Source organism: Sceloporus undulatus, chromosome 6 (genome assembly GCF_019175285.1).
Source record: "Sceloporus undulatus isolate JIND9_A2432 ecotype Alabama chromosome 6, SceUnd_v1.1, whole genome shotgun sequence".
NCBI classification, from domain to species: Eukaryota; Metazoa; Chordata; class Lepidosauria; order Squamata; family Phrynosomatidae; genus Sceloporus; species Sceloporus undulatus.
In genome coordinates, this window is record NC_056527.1 from 43217787 (window position 1) to 43242767 (window position 24981).

At 39.7% G+C, this 24981-nt stretch overlaps 1 protein-coding gene across 1 annotated transcript in view; it reads right to left on the reverse strand.

The window, feature by feature from the left end:
• Positions 1–24981, reverse strand: part of JAZF1 (JAZF zinc finger 1) — a 178423-nt gene that overhangs the window by 45404 nt on the left and 108038 nt on the right. Inside the window, exon 2 of the mRNA XM_042471183.1 lies at positions 13149–13221. Coding sequence (XP_042327117.1) covers positions 13149–13221 — 73 coding nt within the window. The remainder of the gene's footprint in view (positions 1–13148; positions 13222–24981) is intronic.

A 24981-nucleotide genomic window follows, 5' to 3' on the forward strand; every position in this document is an offset into this window, starting at 1 on the left:
ATGGTGGGGTACAGGCAATCTGTACTCAATCTTCTCCCTAGTTATTATTTTATTATTATTATTTTATTTATTTATATCCCACCTTCCTCCCAGTACTGGGACTCAAGGCGGCTAGTTCTAACTGTTGGTGGGCAAATTGAAGATCCCTGTTCTCTTTTCAAGCAAAGAGCAGCTCCACAGAAAGCCATTGAATACAGGACCCTTCTCTGACAGCTCTTCAAGCTGAGGATTGTCCTTAAAAGATATGGCCACCTTACCAATAGCATTCTTAATCCCTACATGCAATTAAAACACACACACACACACAACACAAAACACTTCAACACTGTGTTATTGTCAAGACATATTTGAATGCTGGGTCTTTTTAATTAACTGAAAGCCAACTAAAAGTGCCACAAACCTTTCAAGTGTGAAGCTACTGAATATAAGAGAGTTGCACTGAATTTAAAGTGCAATAGCATACTAATGTTAACAAATTAGTTCTGCTTTCAGAATGGAACACTTCTCTCTTTAATATGTCAACTTATTACTGAGGAACTCCAGTTAATGCTGGAGCAGTCATACTAAATCAGCTTTTCAAAATTAATATTCCTTTCCCAATCAATCAATTACAAGTAAGGTTTCAGCCTCAAATGGATGCTGAACAGACATCTCAGCACAGTATTATCACCTCTTACACAAATGAGCTCAGCGCTGAGACCTGATCGCTTTGCCAATATTACATCAAATTATTAACAAGCAAATATTGAAGTGAAACGACTCATAAGTAGTACTTCGCCTAATTCTGTTTTTGGCTGCACTTAATCTTTATTCATCTTTAATGAGTATTTATTGTATGACCCTGACAGCTTGCTACTGCTGTGATAAATTATCTGACTCAAGTCTGATTAAAAATGCAACCCTGGAATGCTAATTATCTCAGCAGACCTGCTTAATAATAGCATTTCTTGTCAATTATGGAACCACAGAATGGGTGCCAGTTGTAACATGCAATACAAGCCTGTTCTTGGAGGCAGATTTCCCATAATGCTTCATCATCTGCCACATGTAAATCTAGGAGTCTGTACCTGTGGTGACCTCCTTATTAGTGAACTGACAAAATGATGAAGCTAACCAGTACCAGAGCTCCAGCCACTAGACAATTACAGTCTGTGGCTGAGAGCCAACAACATACGAGTATCAATGCTAATTTCTGTTGGACCTCTTGGTTTACATAACAAGTTTAGTATCCTATCTATATTTAATTATTGGGGGGGGGGGACAGTGACTGAATGTAAGCCCTGAAGATCTACATTTGAGTAGATCCATTTAATCAATTACTGAATGCTACTTCTTCATAGGCATGCCAAGAATTACATACAACTGCCACTCCTAAAGTGTTACAACGACAGAGATACAAGTGACATTTTTTGAACCTTAAAAGATTTGCTTCATCAAAATTGTAGAATTTAGCTAAAAGAAATGATGGCCAAGATCCTACCTTAGGAGATGTAGTTATGATGATGGAGTTACACTGTTGTAGCTTTGACTCCCAGTGCAGCCTAAAAAGGACAACTTTAGGAGTCAGGTAGCCCCACCAAAACACAGGGATTTCTGGGTACTGGGGAACTCCAAGGAGATGTGTGAAGAAGCATCCTCTCCCAGGAGGCCAGGAGAAGGCTTCACTCCCTGCCTTGCTACTTAGAACCTTCCAAATCCCTATGTTGGTGGGGCAGTTTGGCTTCTAAGGAAGGTTTTTGAGGGCCCTTTTAATCATTGCAATGGTCTAATAACTGTAAATATGAATTCCAAAAATGAAGTCAAAGTCCAGCTTACAACATCATAAGTACTGAGCAGGATGCCAGCCAATGACTATACTGGCCTGTCGTATCTTAACAATATTAAGTTCTGGGTAGTAAAATTGATAATGACTGGGCTCAGCCCTCCTGAAATGAATGTACAAAGGGTAATGAACAATTAAACAAAATATGTTTGCCACTGTGATGGGTACACAGAATGAGAATGGGAAAAGCTAAATTATATACCTTTCTGGACAAATTCAGGGCTGACACATTACCTGCATACCTGGATTTTATTTAGATTCTAGGTATTTTTCTTAGTACCCTTTTGTACAGATAGCTGGTTCAGATTCTGTGTTTTACTGTTTGAAGTACGTTTCTAGCCCTTCTGGGAATTGAGGCTGAAGGCAAAAGTACAGCCCCGCTATGTTGTGATAAAGGAGCCAGCTACTGCATTTTAGTGTTTAGCTAATGAGTAAAGCACCACAGCATCACTGAGATTTAATTTATGCTCTCTTGGGCAAGGTTGCAAAGCTTACTCTGACTGGATGCAGATGAATAGAAATCTTAAAGAGTCAAAAGACACAGGAATGAATAAGGAGAAAATGCATCAGAACAAAATAGTAATGTAGAGCAGGGCAAAATGTTATAAAGCTATAACAAAGTTATTAGTATTGAATGCTTTTGTTTTTGCTATAATAGACAAGGAAATCTTTACTGGATTTCCAGAAAAAATGTAAATTTTAATTTATTTCCCCCAAACCTCTGGAGAGCTGAACTGGCTGCTCCAGGGGGAGTAAAGCAGATGCTTGCTGTTGATCTAATTCTAGGTATCTTGTAAGTAGTTTCAAATAGCAGTAGTTTTATTTCCAAAGGTTATGAAGATCTTTTGAAGATACTTAAAATGTAGATGTAGGAGAACTGGGAAGGGATTATGGCTAAAGTGAGGGAGAAGAGAAACAAGAGAAGAGACCTACAAGACTGAGAAAGGATGAAAGCATCTGTAAAATGCTTTTTTAGAACTAGTACTAAAATATAAACAAAATATGCAGAATCATCTATACTGAATACTTTGCATCCCTTTCCCCATTTTTTTCTTCAAGTGTTAATATGCAGAGGGCAGTGGGGTCTTGTTAACTGAACCCATTCCCAACCTGTACTAAGTTTCACCTCCAGCTTCTTCATTTTGGATCAAAGGTCCTAACAAGCTCTTTATTTTTACAACTCTATGCACATAACATTCAGTATGTGCAACTGGCCCTTATCATTTCACAAGGTTTCTTAATTACACCCACCCACAGCCACAGACATATTTATATTCATCACCTGGAATCCTATTGATTATTCCTGACTAGAGTAAACCCATTCAATCAGTTGTTAAGTGGTGAGTCAACACTTAAATAAACCCCATTGATTCAATATGTCTTGTCCTAACTAGTCTAGTCAGGATCAAAAAATAGGATTTGGGTCAACATTATTGATTAGCGGTATTCATGGGTAGGCATTGCGACAGTAAATGTGATCTTAAACATACTGAGAGTGTGAAGGGAAAAATGAAGGAGAGGATTTAACTGATTTCCAGTTGGCCCTCCACGTTTGGGACATAGGATCCCTGCAAAAGTGGAAAAATAGTGAATACAGACACCACCACCTACCGCTTCCTGAAGCCCATAGCTGCCGTGTGAATGTGCACAGAACAGCATTTCTCTTCTGGAGGGGGAACAATAGCCATCATTGTTACTGAGCACACTGCAGCAGCACATTGTGGAAGCACACTGGGTTGGGCAGCAGCAGGAGCAATTACTGGTCCTCTCCCTTCCTGAAATTGGAAACTGTTGTGTGAAGTATTGGGCTTTGGGAAGGGATCATATGTAGAAGGGCAGTGGCAAACTCCCAAATAGTCAGATCTGTGGATATGGACTCAATCAGGGGGGAATACAGGCATGGGCTTGGAGGAACGAAGTAGAAAAGTGGAAGATAGGGGTTCTTGGGGGTGTCTCATTCACAGGACCACCGTGAGTTGAAATTGACTTGAGGGCAGATAACAACAACGAACAATAAATGGATGTCAAACCAGCAAATGTGGAAGGAAGACTGTATAACTTATTCAAAATTACTGTCTATTTCCAAAAAGAATAGAATTTGGAAAAGCTACTTTTTTGGACTACATGTTTCTGAACCTCCCAGCCAATGTGACCATTATAGGAACTGTAGTTGAAAAACACTTATTTCCAAGTTCTGTATATAGAATATTTTTAAAAATAGGCCAACAGCAGAGAATAATATTTGGCTCAAAGATGACAGCTCTGTGAAATAAAGGCAAGATATTTCAGGCAGAGTTCCTAGCTCAAGCTAACTCTTCAGAGTTGACATTTCAGGGCCATGTTATTTCTTCTCTGAAAATAAATGAGCCTAATGTAATGACCTGATCTTTGTGCCAATAGTATGTCACATTAGCATGGCAAATACTGAAATCAAATGTTTTCAAAGTTCTACATGGCCTAATTTTTCATTCAGATCACTCTTAACCTTTCCCTCTAACATTCTTTCTCTTTCTATAAAGTAGAATGTCTGGCTGTTCCTTGATTGCTTCTAATCATTTCTTCTGCAGAACTATTAAGTCTTATTATATCTGCTAGTTTTTAAACTTATCTGGCATATCAGTGGCAAATTAAAACAACAACAACAATAACAAACACAGCACAAAACAGAGCATGACCAAAAAAAAAAAAAAAAAAAAAAAGTGGTGAGATTCATCTCAAAATCTTGTATAGTAAATCTTTAATGAAAATCTGGCTGTTTATGTACAAAACAGTATTACAGGTTATATCCAATCTACCTCTTCTCTGCTGCATCCCTGCACTCTGTCAACAAGGCTTAGTTTACCAGAGCAATATCAAAATTGCATGCACCTTACCTGCTGAAACAGATATTGCTGAAATGAAAGACTGGAGTAACAAGGAGTAGGGTTTTGTGTGGAAGCATGCTCAGCTCCATCCAGTTGGCTATTCTGTTGGATTCAATTTCTTGGACTGAGTGTTTTAGCTCTGGTGTTGCTGCCATACTACAGAATTAATGCAGTTTGATACCGCTTCAGCTGTCATGGCTCCATCCTATGGAATCCTGGGATCTGTAGCTTGTTGTGGCACCAGAGCTCTCTCACAAAGAAGACTAAAGGGCTGTGCAAATGAGCAGTTTGGGCCGGCCTGGGGGCGTAGTGTCTCCACGATGCATACCCTAGCTCACAGCATCATGATACTCCTCTGGCGCTGTGTACATACAATGCAGCATGCTGCCAAACCGTGGCAATGCAGTTATCGCACCCTTTGCAAGGTACAAAAAGAAGCCACTTTTTGTGGCTCCTTTTTGTGCCCTGCAAAGGCCAGATTGGGGCTGTGGCATGTGGTTGCTGTGGCCCCGATCTGGCTGTAACGGGGCAGATGGATGTCACCCCTTTGGGGCTGTGCGCACAGTCTAAATTTCTTACAAAATTAACAATCCCAGAATTCCACAGAATTGAGCCATGGCAGTCACAGTTATGTCAAACTGCATTAATTCTAAAGTGTTGATGAAGTCTTTGTGGTTCTCAAGTTTCTAGTAAATGCAACAACATGTAACTCCTGAGTTCCAATTGTGAGGAAAAGGTAGCGTAAAAATAAAGCTGATAAGAAGAAAATGAACTCATTTGAAATGTGGTGCTGGAGGAGAGTTCTATGGATATTGCAGACAGCTAAAAAGACAATAGATGGGTCCTACAGAAAATCAAGTGTTAAACTTTCCCTAGAAGTCAATATGACTAGAGATCGTCATATTTTGGACATATCATGAGAAGGCATGACTCCCTAGAACAGACAATAATGCTTAGGAAGGTAAATGTCAGTAGAAAAAGAGGAAGATAACATTCCAGATGGATTGACTCAATCAAGGAAGCCACAGGTCTGAGTCTGTAAGACCTGAGCTGCCATGTTGAGAATAAGGTGACTTAGGGGGTCTCTCATTCATGGGATCACCATAAGTCAAAGTTGACTTGAAGTAATTAAGTCTGATGTGCATGTTCTTCTTCCTAGCAGGAGCTCAGTTCTCCAAGGCTTCTGTTGAAGGACTCAGGCTTAGTCCCTTAAAACATTAAAACAAAGGGTTAGCCTGTATCTTATCTTATCTTATCTATTTTATTTTTATGTTGCCCTTATCCCAAAAAAGTGACCCAAGGCAGCTCACAAAATAAGTTAATGAGTTGGGAAGCAGCTTTGGGAATTTCCTGCAGACACTTCCTAGCTACCTCTATCTGTCTCACTCTCTTCATTGGCAGAGTTTAGCTGTACTCTGCTGTATGTTTTACTTTAGACTTTATCGCACCGGGGTTAAAATGTTCCCCGGTGCGTTCTAACGTGCACGAGCAGGGCCGCACACGGAGCGTGATGGGAACCCGATGGGGCCCAGAACGCCAGTTTACCGCACAGGAAATGCCGCAGTTGCCGCTGGGCTTTCCCATCGCGTTCCCATTGAGTTCCAGAGGGCGCCATTTCTGGGAACGCTTTGAAACAGTTCCCAGAAATGGTGCCCTCTGGAACTCAATGGGAATGCGATGGGAACACCCGGTGGCAACTGCGGCGTTCCCTGTGCGGTAAACTGGCGTTCTGGGCCCCATCGGGTTCCCATCACACTCTGTGCGCGGCCCCACTCATCACGTTCGAATGCACCGGGGAACATTTTCACCCCGGTGCGATAAAGCTCTTTAAGTAAACCTTTTGTAAGCAACCTAAAAAAAATTAGGTTTCCTGTCTGGTCAGTAGCCACATGTGCCCAAAAGCCTTTCTGCAAAGCAAGTGTCCCTCATAGAGGCTTCATTAACAAACAAATAATGTTTGAAAGAGGAGGTATTTGTCTCCCATGCTAGTAGTACAGTGATGCCCTTGGTATCTGCTGGGGTTTGGTTCCATGACCTACAGTGGATACCAAAATCTGTGGATGCTCACATCCCATTAAATATACTGGCAGAGTAAGATGGTGCTCTGTATATACAATGGTAAAATCAAGGTTTGCTTCGGGAATTAATATATATTTAAGATATTTTCAGGCTGTGGATGCTTGAATCATAGATAAAAAAATCCTTGGCTATGGAGAGTTGACTCTAGTTATTGCTACTGTCAAGATAGCTAACTGGAGCAGATGGGGCAAAGGCAGAGCCAAGGGAACCAGAGGCAAATCCATAAAAATTGCCAACAGCTTCTCATAACATGGGAAAAACTGGCAACCATGTCAAGCATCTGTTGTAATCTATTTCAAAGGAGTTTCATGTTTGTCCTCTCTCATATCTTACTGTAGCTATTGCATTTCAGTTTTCTTGACGCCAACAGAAATGGGGACTTCAAAGATAAAATGAACTGGCAGTAATTTGAAAATGTCGTCATTTTCTCAGGAGCTATTCACATCAGGTACAGCTAATTATTAACACTGGATCGATATGATCAAAGTTATCATCCTTACAGTAACCAGCGTTGTAAATTGTGCAAAAATGGTATTCTATGGTGAACTTACCATGGGTCAGCATAAGAGGGGTGCCCCAAAGAAGAGATACAAGGACTCCCTGAAACAACATCTCAAGCTTGGCCAAATTGATCACCAACAATGGTCCGCCCTGGCCTCGCATCAGGAGGCATGGAGACGCACTATCCACGATGCTGCAGCCTTTTTTGAAAGCTCACGGCGAACGAGTCTCAAAGAGAAACGACAACGCAGAAAAAACCACAACCCGGAAACATCACCCAAGGAGACTTTCCACTGTGCATTCTGCAACCAGACCTGTTTGTCCCGGATTGGCATTTCTAGTCACCAACGCGCTTGTACAAAGTGTGGGATGCGTCCTTCCTGAATCTTCGTTCACGAAGCAAAGCCAGAGAGAAATCGTGCAACCCAGATTTTGCTGGACTGCTCTACTCAGCACAACTGTTGAAAAGGATTGCTGGGTGTTTCAGTACAACAAAACCTAGAGAGTGTTATGATTTCCACTCCTGCAGTAGATAACTGAAACAAGTTGATCCAATGTTTATTAAGTATGATTAAGGCCTTATACAGACAGGCCAGCCTTCAGGCCAGTCTGTGGGTGGAAATGGGGCACAGCGTCCTGACAACACACGTCTTGACTCCGCCCCAGGGTGCCATGATGCTGCGTGCCGCTCCAGATGGTGCACAGCATCATAGCACGCCTCCGGCGCTGCATCCAGATGATGCAGTGCCGAAGGGATGCCATACAGCCACACCACCACAGTTATGGCACCCTTTGGAGGACACAAAAAGGATCTGCTTTTTGTGGCTCCATTTTGCACCCTCCAAAGGCTGGAGGGCTGTGGCGGGAGTTTGCCACAGTCCCAAACCAGCCAGGAAAGGGGAGGTGTCTGCAGATCCCCTAAATCTAGATCCAGCCCCAAGGGTTACACCCAATTGTTAGTTTTAACTAGAGTAAACCTGCTGAATGGACATGTCTTACATATATACTGATTGATGCCATTAATTCAATGCGTCTATTCTAAGTGTAACTAACAACTGGATTTAGCCCTATGTTTCTGTAGTGGTGGACAACGTACACTACAATATATATTTTTAAAATATAATAATAAAATATAAGTGAATTCCTCTAGGATTTAACTTCATTTGGTAATCATTATTTCTGTTTAGGACTAGTGCCAAACTGGCAGGTATTCTGTGATGTGCCACCCAAAGTACAACGAAGATTTGTTGGCTGTGCACATTTCACCCAAAACACCATAGTAAGAACTCGCCCCTCCCCAAGATGGCAGACCACACATAAAAGAAGTAAATTACATAAAGCCAAAGCCATCTTGACTCAGGTATTGCAGCCAATGAGACTTTAAAACCACAAATCCCGCAAAAATTGTAAACACACACAGTGGAAATGGCTAGCAGTTTAAGGGGTTCACCAGTACCCTTTCTATGATGGAAAAAGTTAGAACTGCTATACATGAAAAATGGGAAAAGGCCACAAACTAACTCTGATATTTATTCAGATTATTATTTTTGAAGTTTATACAGCCTAATTTTAGTCCCATTTATATGTACCATATGGTCAGGGCTATAAATGCCATTTACCTGATAAATAGCAAGTTTGTGGAACCAACAAATCCAAAATTTTTATTACCTGAATGCCAAAGACAATCAGTTCCATTCATACAGCAGAGCCTTTAATGATAAGCTTACATTTTAAACAGAACTGGGTGGACGTCTAACAATGTACAGGATCAATACAGGCAACAGGACATTTGGTTAGTTAAACCCACCCTGGTTATCTGAAACAGCTGAGTTTGCAAAAAGTCCAGACATGCAATTGGAAAAGGTTTCACTGCCAAGTTTTCTGTTCTAGATGAAGAACGTCACACGGCTATTTGCACATTTTAAAAAAATCTACCAAACCACATGGATGAATGCAGATGCAGTACGTTAATTAAGTCTAGAGCTTGGAAAAGTTACTTTTAAAGAGTAGTATCTCCCAGAATTTCTCAGTTCTGGGAATTCTCATCTCAAAAGCATCTTTCCCAAGCTCTTGAAGACTAACATGCTTGAATAACTTTTATTCCTGCCTAACTGTTAACACATTCAGACTGTTATCTGAGAATTCAGCAGACATGTGTTTAAATCTGTCTTCAGTTTGAATTTTCTGTCTAGGTTGCTTGGAATATTCACACTGAATTCATTACATATCAGCTTTCTTCCATAATGGAATTGAATAGAGGACTTCCATGAGTCTTCTTTAAAAGGTCCTGGTTAGACCCAGATTTACTTAATAGGTGAAGAGAATAAGGAGCAGAAGGGAAAAGAAAGACTGCTTGGATGATTAAGGAGTTTCTAATTCAGATACTTCTTGTTCTTTATACAGAATGCAAACTCATTCCCAAAACATGTATGGATTCTTGCGTATCCCGAATTTTACTGTTCAAAAAGAAGAGGAAGATACCAGCAGATTTTGGAGAACTTCAATGTTTGCAACAATACAAAGGTAAAGAACAAATAATAAATAAAAAAATGCCAAACAACTTTGAGAAGAAAACATCCCAAATGAGGATTGGCCATGCTCTCAGTGGCCATTTCAAGGCTGCTATGGAATCTAGGGATTTGCAGTTTAGAGAGGGGCGTGTAGAATTCTCAGCCAGAGAACTCTTTGGCTTCACTAAACTACAAACTCCAGAATTCCACGAGATGTTACCATGGCCGTTAAAGAGGAACATAGCAGTACAACAGTGTAGTGTGATAAGGTTCTGAGTCAGAACACACTCAGAAATTAGTTAAAGAAACCCCCTGATGTAATAAGTTAGTCAAATAACTCAATACAAGTAGAATGTTACTTCCAAGCTTTGGGTAAGGTTAACCATAAAATGAACACTGACATATCTCAATACAATAGTGGCCACTGTGATGTAGCAGTTTGAGTGTTGGACTACAACTCTGGAGAACATAGTTCAAATCACCATTCAGGCATGGAAACCTGTTGAGTGACCTTGGGCAAGTCACACTCTCTCAGACTCAGAGAGCTCTGTGATACAGTCGCCTAAGGGTTGTCATACATTGGAAATGACTTGAAGGCACAGAACAACCGGTCACTTAAGTGCAGGGAACTTCAGTGAGTCCTGGAGCCAATTTTCTAGCCCTGGGATTCTCCAAAGCTGCATGTACTACAAAAATGTCAAAAGAAAGGGGAAAAAACTAGAAGTGGAAAGTAGACAGAAGTCACTAGTTTTGGGGTGAGGAGGTTTTGTTTTTTTAAAACATGTCTCACCACTCATAGATATTTCCAGAAAAGAGAATTCACCACTGGTTTACGGGGGGGGGGGGGGAGAAAAGAATGATAGCTTGTGTGGCTGGCATGTGTCTGCTAGAGGAGCATAAAAGAAAGGTTTGAGGTATGCATTCCAGGGCCCACATCAATCCCAAGGTCACATTTTGCCCAGCCTGAATTACGTGTGCAGTTAAGCCTTTTGAAGACTTTGGAATGACTGATACATAAAGATGGATATGACTGTAGTTGTCTAAAATAGTGACTTCTTCTAACTCCGAATATAAGATCTATTACAATGAACCAGTAAGTTCCCAAGAAACCAACACTAGGTGAATAATTCTGCTTTCATGCCTTGTTAGTAGGCTTCCTGGAAGCACCAAACTAAACACAATTTGTTTGCTTATATCCCATTTTTCCCCAGGGCTTGAGAACGGGATATTTGACTGCATTGATTGAAGCAAGCTGCTTTGTTCCTTTGATACAACTACTGCAGGAATCTGTTGGACAAGTCCCAGAAACAACTTGGATGTATCAAGTATTTCAAACTGACACAGAAACAAAATATCACAGCCATCATTCAAAGCTTGGCTCATCTTCAAAAGTAATACTTTTAATATAAACTGAACTGTCAGTAGTATTTTTACAGCTCAGCTCAATCTCACAAATGTAATGAGAATAGGGGGAACAGTAAGGCTGTTAATAAAATGCACTTCTTTTGGGAGACATGACAGCAAAATTTCTCAAAAAATAGAATACAGTGGGCCCTTGGTATCTCCTGGGGCTTGGTTCCAGGACCCCCTGTGGACACCAAAATCCGTGGATGCTCAAGTCCCATTAAATACAATGGCACAGTAAAATTGTGTCCCTAATATAAAAGGGCAAAATCAAGGTTTGCCTATGGGATTTTGTATATTTTAAAAGTATTTTCAAGTCATGGACACTTCAATCTGTGGATAAAAACTCAGTGGATAAGGAGGGCTAACTGTATCCATATTAAATAAACTTTCTGAACCTGGGATGAGAGCCAGTGTAGCGTCGAGAGCCAGTGTTGTGTAACGGTTTGAGTGTTGGACTAGGACCCCGAGAGACCAGGGTTCAAATCCCCACTCAGTCATTACAACCCACTGAGTGACATTGGACAAGTCACACTCTTTCAGCTTTAGAGGAAAGCAATGGCAACCCCTGTCAGGGATGATGGGAGTTGTGGCTCTTCACCTGGCCTGGAACTCACCACCTGGTTGTGCACCACGCTGACCAGTTTTGGCCAGTTGTTATATCTTTGCAAGAGTTGCAGAGAACAGGCTGAAGACCCCGACAAACTCTCCAAGCCTTCTCACTCTTGCTTCCACAGAAGTCTTCACCCTTCTTCACCAGGGTCCTGCTGGTTCTTGTAGCTTCACCCAAGACACCAGACAACTCAGTAGTCTTATATAAAAGATCTACTTTATTCTACTATATACACAGCTCCAAACAATACTCAACTCCTCACTCTACTACCCACAAAATACAATGGGATCCATAGTCATTATTATAGCCAAAGCAAGGTACCACCCACTGTGGTCTGTTTCCTTCCAGTAGGCGTGTACATCACTCCCATTGGTACTCTTTGTTCATCCTACAATTAATGATTTCATCATCTCAGCCTTGACCACTTTACAATTGTCAGGTGTGTCCAATTATTCACTATGCATTTCTTGTCCTTGGCACTCAGTACTTGTTAATTGTATTACCATTCACACCTGTATGGTTCTCCATTGTCTTCTGCTGAGTCACTCTGACTCTCACATACATCTTTTATTTCTCTTACTGTATAACCCATGTTGCTTTTTCCTTAACAACCCCTCCCCACTGAACAAATCTTGAGAAGAAAACACTGTGATGGGTTCACCTTAACGTCACCATAAGTCATAAATGACTCAAAGGCATACAACAACAACAAATGTAAAATGGCAAGCGAGATTATAAAAGCACTGTAAACATTTCCTAGCATAAATCTATAATTATCACAGTTCACAATTTTTTTTAAAGTACAGCGGACTCTTCCCATCCACAGGGGTTCAGTTCTGGCCCTCCACACAGCTGGCAAAAATGTGGACCATTGTGCCCCATATTCAAGCCACCTTGAATTTTATTTTGGGAGAAAGGCAGGATATAAATGCCACAAATAAATCAATAAATAATATTATTCAATGGCGGCAATGTGCACAAGGACACATCAGTGCATCTGTGTGTATGTGCCTACACTGAATAATACAGGCTGTAGTGATCTGTGGGCAGTCAAATCCACAACTCACTGGCTCACTGATACAAAGGGTCCACCGTATTTTCCACTCTTTCTCATTCACAGGATTGGTGTCTTGAACCCATCAAGATGTTGTTGGGTTGCAAGTGCTATCATCCCTCACCACTGGCTATGTTGGAACTCACACACTACCCAATCCTGATATATATATATATGGAATTTTTTGAACGCCTGATCTATATATTTGGCAACAAGTGCATAAAATTTTTATTAAAAGAAACAGGAAGAAATCACTTTCTTCAAAGCTCCAGAAATATACTTATATAAGAAAGAATCTTACCTATTAATGTAACTGAGAGCAACGTAGGTTGGTTGTTGTAGTTCTTGTTTCTCTAGTACACGTGGGTCTGTGTCTGTAATAAAAAAGTATATAAACTGTTAGCAGGATTGAGTAAATCAGATAATGTGGATACAGAGCATCTGATGTCCTGATTTCTGGATCATACACAGAACAAAATAATTATTTCTTCATTCATAAAAAAACAGACATATTGAAATACTTTTCTCTCTTTTTTAAAAAAGTTTATCATTAGTACATATCATTTCGACATTAAATTAGTAAAAGTGAAAACGAGTACTAAATGACAGAGAGAATCCCCTTCCATCTGCAATTATGTATCTGCAAGTGAATAATCTTTAAAGAAGAGTTAATGTAACCAATCAGATCCATATTTAGATGGCAGTTACATCTGCCAAGAACTGCCTTCCATGGATGACATGAAAGAATGCCATTTAGTATTTCTGATTAGTTAAATATTCAGCTAGATTTAGCTGATGCATTATCTTTTTCATGATGAAAGTATGCCTAGTCATGTGGTACAAAGGAGTTAAGATAAGAAGTGGCTATACTTCCAAGATCACGTTTTTTCCATCTTTGTCATACCAATAAACAGGACTATTAAATCCCTGAGGGAGAAATCCTCTAACACATTTAGAGAAAAAAATGGAGAGTTCATCTAGGCTCAAAAGTCCTAAAAGAGAAGAGTCCAAGATGTAGCAATTATATATGCCCAGCACCTTGGAGAAGAATTCTGGGACTCTGACCTGTTCTAGATAACATGGTCCCGAAACAGACAGGTCAAAAGAAGCGGCTTTCAGCCACTTCAGGGGCATGGCGGGTAGATGATGCACACTCCTGGAGCGGCCAGAAGCCACCCAAAGGCCACCTAAGGTGGCCCAAAGATGCCAGCAAAAGGAGCGGTGAAAATCCGCTCCTTACGAATGGCCCATTCGGGACAGCAGCAGCGGTCCACTTTGAGAATGGGCCATGCAGTCATCTCAGTTCCTGGGTGATCACAGGGCGATCGCAGGCAGAACTGTGGCTTATTTGATCTGAGTTTCCTCATCTGTAATATGGTCTTCTCCTTTTCTTGCTGCCTTCTATCTTACCAAGCATTACAATCTTTTCTAGCGAGTCATGTCCTCTCGTGATATGCCCAAAGTACAACAGCCTCAAATCAAGAGACATTTATTTGTCTTTTTGGCATTCGATGGTATCTGCAGAACTCTCCTCCTGCATCATATTTCAGTGAGTTGGTTTTCTTCCTGTCATCTTTCTTCACTGTCCAGCTTTTTTACAACCATACAAGAAACTGGAAATCTGATGGTATGGAAAATTCTGACCTTAGTATTTAATGGGCCTGAGCAGAAGGGCAGTATATCACAGGCCATGCCCATGGTATTCTGCCCCTGAGTATGAACTCAGGCTTGTGTTTACATGCTTGCCTGCCATCGTGCCATGGGTCCACTGCCACCATACAACACGGACTGCCACCACTGTTGCTATCTGTCCTGAAAATCTCTGAAAGGGCAGAAACAGGGTGCCAGACTACACCCTCTTCCATCAGAGGCTGTGGTGGGAGGTTTTCATGATGAACACAATGGCCTGTTACAGACAGGCCAAAATAAAGCTGCTTCGAGTCACTTTGGAGGTATGGTATTTCAATGATGCATAAGTCCTAAGAGTCCAAAAGCCACACCAAAGCTGCACTCCAGTCCTTAGGACCGGAGTGTGGCTTTGGTGTAGCTTTTGGACTCTTAGGACACATGCATCATTGAAATACCATACTTCCAAAGTGACTCAAAGCAGCTTTATTTTGGCCTGTCTGTAACAGGCCAATGGCAACAATAGGTAAGGGGTGCATGGGGCCATCCAGTATGCCAGCTGTCACAAGCAAACAGCCAGGTTTGTTTTGTTTTTTTACTGAATTAAGGCCCCTTTGGGCCAGGATTGATCTGGAAATGCCGGACTACATGTGAAAGGGATCTAGGAGTCCTAGTAGATCACAAGTTGAACATGAGTCAACAATGTGATGTGGCAGCTAAAAAGGCCACAATGTGATTCTAGGCTGCATCAACAGAAGTATAGTGTCGAGATCAAGGGAAGTAATAGTGCCACTTTATTGTGCTTTGGTCAGGTCTCACCTGGAATACTGTGTCCAGTCCTGGGCACCACAATTCAAAAACAATGTTGAGAAGCTGGAGCATGTCCATAGGAGGGCAACCAAAATGGTGAAGGGTCTGGAAACCATGCCCTATGAGGAGAGACTTAGGGAGCTAGGATGTTTAGCCTGGAGAAGAAAAGATTAAGAGGCGATGTGATAGCCTTGTTTAAATATTTGAAGAGCTGTCATATTGAGGATGGAGCCATCTTGTTTTCTGCTGCTCCAGAGAATAGGACCCAGAACAATGGATGCAAGCTACAGGAAAAGCGATTCCACCTCAACATTAGGAGGAACTTACTGACAGTAAGTACTGTTTGACAGTGGAACATACTCCCTTGGAGTGTGGTGGAGTCTCCTTCTTTGGAGGTCTTTAAACAGAGGCCATCTTTTGGGTATGCTTTGATTGAGAGTTCCTGGCAGGGGGTTAACAGGGGGTTCAACTGGATGGCCTTTTGGTCTCTTCCAACTCTATGGTGCTATGATTCTACTCTTTATGGAGTATAGTGTGTTTATATCCTTACTATGTTCTGTTCACCAGTAGACATAAAAGTGATGTGGCAGTGAAGGAAAAGGGGAGTTCATAATGTTAATGCCTTGTCCCCTGTCACCACCCCATAATATTTCAGATGATTAGGGCATGTGGGGCATGACCTCTGATGTTCTTATAAAACAAACATGTTCAAATGGAACAAGGTGGTCCTTAAGGCTGATTTTATGAATAGGTTTTTTTTAATTTTGGCACTTGGAACCCCACGAATGCTCAGGTACACTGTTCTAAATTATGATTCTAGATCCAGAAGGGCAGGAAAAAAGAGAACAACAAGGACAACTTTGCTAAATCTCTGTAATATGTAAGAAGAAAGATGTACAGAATGTAGCTATTTATGTATCCCCCACCTTTCAAAACCCGTTCCCCACTGTATAAAACCCAAGGCACCACACAATAAATTAAAACAAAGTACAGCTAAAAAAAACTTAATGCAAAAGTTAAATAGCGTTTAAATAATTCTATTGAAATACAAAATTAAAAGCATTACAAACACATTTAAAACCAAATAAAAAAAGATAAAAGCACATATGGGTTTGTTGCATTAGTGAAGCATTACTGAGAAGCAACTTCCCCAATAAAATTGTAAAAAGAGGAAATCAAATTTGAGATTATCAAATGCTTTCTGACACAATACTATTGCAGTAGTTCTAAGGCAATTTTTAAAGCAGTGACAGGATTAGTGTATGCCATGTAAACTTCCAATATCCTCTTTTATATTATCATGCTTACTACTACACTATATAATTTGGACAGGATTATCTTTATGATGACCCAGTTCTACATGTCACAGAAGAAACAAAGCAATGTTTAGAAGTGGGAGGACAAGTTTCTGTATTAGCCCACATACAGAAATCCCCACCAGTGCTTGTATGGAGCATGTACGTGTGTATATGTGCGAATTTGTTGTGAGTGTAAGGTGGAGGCTAGCAAAAATCTTGAAGATGGGTAAAAAGTACAAGAAAAGGGGGAAATCAATTTTAGTGTAATCAGATTAAGGAATTTTTACCTTTTCCATTATCCAGACATGCAGAATTAACCTGTCTCAGTCCTGCTTCCAAATAGAGAGATTCTGCTTAGCCGCAATGACACAGCCTACTGTCTCAAGCACTAATATTAGGGCTGATTCTTATAACGGTGTTGCACCAAAGCATATTGAATTCTACATGAAAATATTAGGAAACACATTAAGAGGAAAAAGGTCTGTTAAATGAACAAAGCCAGACCATCATCTTGTTGTTGAGACATTTCATATGCTCCCATGAAAACACACAGAGCAGGACCAATGTAGGATATTCCGTTGAGAGCAGCCATCTATTTCCTTTGAAGGCTCCAAATTCTAATTTTTCTTGTCTCCACCTTGTCTGCAAATTATCTTCTAAAGCTTTCAATCAGAAATTCAAATCAGAACATGCATGTACATACACAATAAAATGCATGCCACTGGCATTATTTCCTTCTGAAAGGGGGAAACAGAAAGGAAAATCAATTCCTTACAAAATTGATTTTCCAGTCTGAATGAAAAAGGCTTGTAATAAAAAAAACCTCAAAACCAGTGTGCTAATCTCATCATTTTGCTACATGAATGCAACATAGAAATAAAGATGTGAGCAGAAGAATTTGATTTATATATTTAATCTATTTTGATGTTCTTTGAGAGCCAGTGTCTAAATCTAACTATTAGTCCAAACTAGAGTAAACCTTTTGAATCAGCAGAACTCATACGTCTTACTGATTCAGTGGGGCTACTCAGGTTGGCACTCTCAACTGGATTTAGTGGGTCAAAGAAGCTTTGGTTTTCTACCATCTTGCCTTTAAAGTCCTGGTTATGATTTATAAAGCCATATACGGCTTGTAGCTTAAATCCAAACTATCTTCATGAGATTGCCTGGGCCTTGAGATCTGCACAAAAGGCCTTTCTTTCAACACATCTCCTTCAGAAACACAATGAATGGGGTTGTGTGATAGGGCTTTCTTGGTGGCTGCCCCCAGGGTCTGGAACTCTCTTCCTAGGGAATCTAAGATGGCTCCCTCCTTGCTGTCCTTCTGTCAGCTTTAAAATTGCTTTTTATCATTTTAATTATCTGTTTTAAAAGTTTAGTTTTATTTCAATTTTTATCTTTCATGCTTTTCACTATATTGCACTTATTTTAATTTGCAAGATGACTTCAGTCCCAGTATTGGGGGAAAAGAACACTATAAATAAAAGTAACAACAGAAATAATGAGACACTGACAAATGCATATATAAATAGCATCATAGCAAATATTGGGAAAATAACTATGTCTAGTAAATGTGATATATTGTTATTATTGTCTGTTTTCAAGTCGCTTCTGACGTATGGCAACCCTATCACAGGTTTTTTTTGGCAAGTTTCTTCAGTGGGGGTGTTGCCATTGTCATCCTCTGAAGCTATGAGAGCATGACTTGCCCAGGGTCAGCCAGTGGGTTTCATGGCTGAGCGGGGATTCAAACCCTGTTCTCCACAGTCATACACCACACTGGCTTTCATATAAAGTGAAAAATAAAATGGTTGACAACCTTATCCGTTTGTGCAGCAAGATTGTGCTGACTTATTATGAAAAACACCATGATAAAGTGGTGCAGTTATACATTGGAATCTATTGGAAAAAAATATAATTTTCAGCACCTCTTGGAAAAGAAAAGAACTGTGGTTCCACTATGGGATTCAAGACGGGTAATATGATAGGTACTATGGAAGCAATGCAAAACAGACTAACAAAACATCTGAATAATACTGCCACCAACAGAATCACAATACCACAATTACAAAAAAAACAAAACAAAACAAATAAAAAACCTACTGTCTGGGAATGTGCCATAGTATCTGACAATATCTCTCTCATTCCTAGATTCTTGAATAGAATCCAAATCATTGATGGTCCAAAACGCCAGTCACTAATACCTGGTAGATGTTGAATCTCATATCATAATAATTTACGAATATGAAGTGATTCAAATAAAAAACTGCAAGCCATCAGCTTGTGAGTAAGCATGCCAATCTGGCATTTTTAGTTTCCTGAACATGAACTATGTGGCAGTAAGGAAGAGGTGTTAGGACTTGTCTTACACCATATTGGGAGTCCCTATGCAACAGTAATACCCCACCTGCCCCCAGCGCTATATATTTGACACTTCTCTTTCCAGCTGTTGTTACAGATCAATGGATTAAGTTACTAATGCAGCCATTCTATGCATATTTACATGGAAATAAGTCCACTATCATCAACGGTTCAGCATATACAACTGTAGTATTTGGCCTTAATAACATTGCAACTCTGTAATGGTTTACAATAATCACTCTTCTACTCTAAATTGTGTGAACCACCTGTTATTAACAGGGCTCTGGGACACACTTTGCAAGCAACATGAAAAACTTATTCATATGTATTGAGGAAAACAGTTATTTTTTTCTCATTTCTGTAAATGCATCCTAAAAGCACTTGCACTCACAAAGCCATATTGCTGTGTACAGCAATTCCTGTCAAAGCAATCTAGAATAAGACAATAATTCTTTTAACACTTACTTGCTAATAAGCACTATTAGATTCAATGGGACACTTCTGAGTAGAGAGAAAAGTCTACAACCCCAAATGAAACTGACACAGAAACAGCTGTACACAACTATGAAAACCATTAGTGATATTCTCACTATTTCACCTTTAAGAAAGGTATTCTTTCTCGTCATTGCATTTCATGCAATCTTTCACTTACATAGCCAATCCAATATGATTGTGCGTATGTTCTTAATATAATGGAAAGAGGCCACAGTAAGCACTCTACTCATGTAGCCTCAGCATGATGTTTTTCTAATTAGGTTTTGGCTGCAGATGACTATCTTGTGATCCATTGGGATCCTGTTCATACTACACAATTATATCACTATTAGCCACAGATGCTGGTGAAACGTCAGGAATAAACTCTTATAGAACATGGCCGCATAGCCTGAAAAACCCACAAAAAACTATGGATGCCGGCCATGAAAGCCTTTGACTTCACATATATCACTATTATTTAATCCAATTTGGCATGGTTTCATCCTCTTGAATCCTGGGGTTGGTAGTTTGGTGAGGCACTGGATCACTCCTCTGGCTGAAAATTCTAAATATCCCTCCTGAAACAATACTCCCCATGGTTCCATAGGATGCAGTCATAGCAGTTAAAGTGGAATCATAGTGCTATAATTGTGTAGTGTGTAGTGCTGTATTCATTGGTTCCATGTTCCCCTTTCTTTTAGTGAAACAGAATGTTAATTACTCCTCCTGGAAGCTTCCAAGAGTGGCAATTAACTTTTTAAACAGGCTGTAGAGTCCCCCGTACTGTTTAATATTCAAGAAATACAGATTAGTCAAAAATGAACTTCCAGCCACTTCCACTTTTTGGGAGAGGAGCAATTTCACCAGCTTGAGCAGCCCCAGACTTTCCATACTTATCCACCTGGAAACTGTGAATAAGTGTGAAAAAAGGCTGTATAGTTTCTGTCAGATGTAGGCCAAATAGGGAACTGTGTCAGGGTAGTTGTACTTATGTCTCTTTCTTATGCCACACAAATGCTTTCATTCAAAATGCCTTCATACATTACTGAGCAATAATTGCTAAAATGTACTCTTTAACAGCATCTAAGGTTTGCCTAATAGTCTATATTTACCCACTGATGCTTGCTGGTCTTTCATGAGCAGATCCCAAATATCCATATGAATATTTTTGTAGTTCCTTTAAAAATATCTTGTTGTTGTTATTGTTGTTGTTGTTAATTAATTCATTTTGCAGCTGATCTTTGGAAACAGTATGGTTTCTAAACTATTGTTTCCCACTTACTGCATTTAATAAATCTTTCAGAGTATTGTATAAAAATGTAAAGAAGCATAGTTATTCCTGCAATGCAGAGAATAAATAATCAGCAATAAAAATAACAACATCAATTGAACAATGAAAGGGGTTAAAGATAAGCACTCACAATACAATTCTCGCTACAATGATCAGTACTGTCAAGAAAAAAAGAAGAAGCCTGAATTAAAACGCCTAAAACATGCTACCATCGCTTTCTCCTGAAAACCGGGGCCATCATTTCCAGAGGTCTAACAGCAGGAATATTGAACTGATATATTAATAAACATTATTTAAAATATGAAACGATCCAATTTACTTCAAGTCTGTCTACATTTTGACCATCCTATGGGTCAAAATCCAGGTGTAACCTCCCCTCCCCATTTCTAATCTTAAACCATTTCTAAATTCTCATCAAGCTCACCTTGTTTACACAATCTGCGTGCCTACCTATGCAATTTTAACATTACTGGTACAGTACCTTGCTTTGGCCTATTATCTCTGGTTTTGGAGATTTAAAGCTAAATAGCCTCCCATGGGAAAAGCCAGCAGCTACCATTTTAAGAGCTTATGGAGAGATTTCTTGTCTTCTCTCTTTTTAAAATATTGCCGCTTACATCCTGCCCCACACATAGCGGACGTCTAACTAGATGGTGAAATACATGCCTCACCCTCCCTACTTCTCCCTGCTTTCCCATGTTATCACCTTTCTCCTTTAGTGCCTTTTAGTCTGCACTTGCTCACTCACACATATCACCTCCTTTCCCCGCCACATTCCTCTGACTAATTTTTCAGTCTCCCCCAGATATGCCCCTTTCAAGGCAGTTCTGCTCCCAATCTTGATTTTTTTGTGTGTTGCCACAAGATATCTCAGTGGTCAGAACAGGCCTGCTATTGGCAGTGCCTTCAGAAAAGATAGGGCCTGGCTTAGGAAGATAGGCCAAAACAGGCACATAAAAATGCCAAGTGGAGGCTTTCAACTTTCCTTTAAGCATTAGCTAGGTAGTAAAATCAACCGAAAGTAGTCTAAACAGTTTCACATGGGATACCCACAGTGCCTTAAATGTGTCTGCAAATGACAAACGTTCCTTGAAAATCCTTGACTACCAAGCTGCACTTTTTGTTGGTCTTTTGTGAAGTAAGGGTGTGTGTGTGTGTGTCATGGTGGAGGGAAGGAACCACCACTGCCTTAAGCCACTGTACATAAAACAACTACAGCTGTCATTTATTCTGAACAGATCAGTTGTCAGTCATGTCCAAACATCTTCTTAAACCACTTGCTTCCTGAGTTAGTGTGTGGTACTAATGACTCATTATTTTATGGCTCTCCTTGCATAATTAAGAACTTTAAATTCAAAAGTAGGAGAGTATGAATGTAAGTGAGTTAATTGTGGTTTGACATATGAAATATTTTTTATGTTTTTAAGTTGTTTTGTGTAGTTTATGTTCTTTGTGTTTGTTTTGGTGTTTGCTTTTGTCTTGTTTTTTAATGTTTTATGTTTTTGTGTTAATCTTGAAAATTTAATAAAGTATGTTTAATTTAAAAAAAAAGAACTTTAAATTCAGGACACTTCCCTTTTATGCCAACCTCCATTGCCTTGGGGGGGGGGGGGAAGCTTCAGGAAACAATGGCAAACACAATGGCAACCTTTCATTTTTGTATATGTAGCAAACCAGCCAAGAGCTCTGTATGCCAGTCTCTCCTGTTATCTATTTTAATGTAAGATTAAGAAAGGGCAACGTTAATTTAAGTAAGATGGAACTAAAACCATTTAGATGTCTACTTCAACTTCACATCAGTCTACATATTTACTTATTAATACATTAGTTTAAAGTCACAAATTTGGCTCTCATCATTCCCACTTTCTCCTCACAACAACTGTCAGTGTTAGGTGAAGCTGACTGGAGCAAAATCACTCCTAAATTTCATGACTTTGCAAAACCATGAACTTTCCAGGTCCCAGACCAAGGATTTAACCACTACACCACACTGGCTCTTTCCTTTCCTTAAAGGTTTGCATCACTGGTATAGTTCTCCCTACAACTTGGAGTGTTGGTCCCAAGCCCTGATTATCTACTATCTATAGACTGAGAGGTAGAGAGGATATTGCAGCAGGCACTTAGACTTTCTCAGGTGGAGCCAATCTTTAAGAAGAAATAAAAGAGAAGGATAAGAAATCAGGGGAAAATACATCTCTTGGGAAAAGAAATAAATATATTTCTCGACATCTGATGTGTTGTAATGCAATGATTATGGATGATAGAAACACAATTATAAAGCTTAGAGGCAGAAAAAAAAGAATCTGGATAGGAAACTAAACAAACAGGAAAGGACAGAAATCTAAACACTGTCCAGGAAGGGAAACAAAGCAAGGAGATAAGATACTTGTAACTCGACCCTATTTGTGACAACTTAGGCCATATGTATCATATGACCTACTGTACTACTGTATTGAATTTGTATTGTATTTGTATTTGTTTGGTGTATGTAAGGTACTGTCTTGTTAAATTTTGCTTAAATAAAAACTTTAAAAAATAAAAAAGAAATCCCAGGAAACACTGAAGACTCTGAAATGCAACTTCCACAAAATGACAACATGCCCATAAAAGAAGATAGTTGCTTAAGCTAACTTCACTTCATGTCCCAGGAACACACACTCAACTTCCTATTGCAGAACAGGAGTAGGCAAACAGATACAGAAAATCCTTCTTGCAAACTATATACCTTCTTTAAAATATTAACTTTTCTTAAATTTAGAGGTTGTTCAGATTATGACGGAAACATTTCCAACAATTAAGTGATGCTGTTTCCATGCCTCATGCTATTCCCAAGTATTCCCTTAGAGACAGTACAATGTCGTGCCTTACTGTTGTTCCAGCTTGCCTAGTGAAGCTGTTATATCCCTGTGTGTACCTGCATTATATTTTGTGTACAGTAATTTTACAGCACAACTCAATGGAAAAAGCAATAGTGCTAGGAAAGATGGAGGAAAGTAGAAAGAGAGGAAGGCCACATGCCATAAGATGCCAGCCACAGATGCTGGTGAAACATCAGGAATAAACTCTTCTAGAACATGGCCACATAGCCCGAAAAACCCACAAAAAACTATGGATGCCGGCCATGAACGCCTTCAACTTCACATGCTTCAAACTGATTGGCTTGCCTGTGGATGACAACTAGCACTACCTTCTGAATCAAAAGTACTTGTGAACATACAATTCCTGTGACTGCTGTGGGTCTTTTTTTAAGATCAAAATTATTCACTAGCAACCTTCAATTAATAATGCTCTCCCTCAGTGCGTCCACATGCTTGAGTGCATTTCAATAGCTGAGTGAGGGACTGTTAGTAATTCTTGACACAGCACTGAACACTGGAGATCTGTCATCTGAGCTGGGAGGGCAACCCATTTCATCACAAGGTGCCCCCCATCACAGGCTACCAGTGGCTATATACACACACACACACACACACACACACACACACAGAGAGAGAGAGAGAGAGAGAGAGAGCATATGTGGAGATATGCAGGTCCAGCCCAAGTGGACATGTAAGGGCTGGATTTACTAATGGCCCCATTTTATCCTTCCAACAGCAGATGAATGCTTTTTTTATAGGGCTGCATGGACTTGCCATTGGATCAGAGCCTCTTTCACTGCTTCTATTTGCTGTTATATTTAAACCACACACCACTAAGAGCTTTGAAAGTCTATACTTTTTCAAACTAACAAATAATTTTGTGCATTAATTTCCTCCAGTATACATGGGAGGAATAACATGGAATAAACCAAGGAAATTATTATAAGTTATACTTGTATTTTACTTACATAAAATCACAGAGCAAATCAGCAGACAAAAATAAACCAGAGAGCAGCTTTTCCCTTCTGAACAATCATTTCATTTCCTCCTTTGAAGCAGAAGACGTTCATTTGGTACTATTATGGATTTTATTGCTGTTTCATGTCTTCCAAGATCAGTTTATTTTATTTTTTACAAATAAGAGGACTAATTGCATGACCATTTTGTTCTATAGATAGGAGCAGTATAACAAAAGAAATAAATCTTTGAAGCTCACCCAAAATCTTCATGTAGGCAATTAAAGTGAAAAATGAGAGAATGTGCATAACTTTTCAAAACTGACTGTTGTGTATACATAACACTACATTTAAACAAGAGGAGAAAAGGACAAGTATCTAACCCAAACCTTCATCAATCAAGTCAAATCTTTGCCTGCTTGCACTGGAATGAACTTATGAATATGTGTGCTATAGTAAA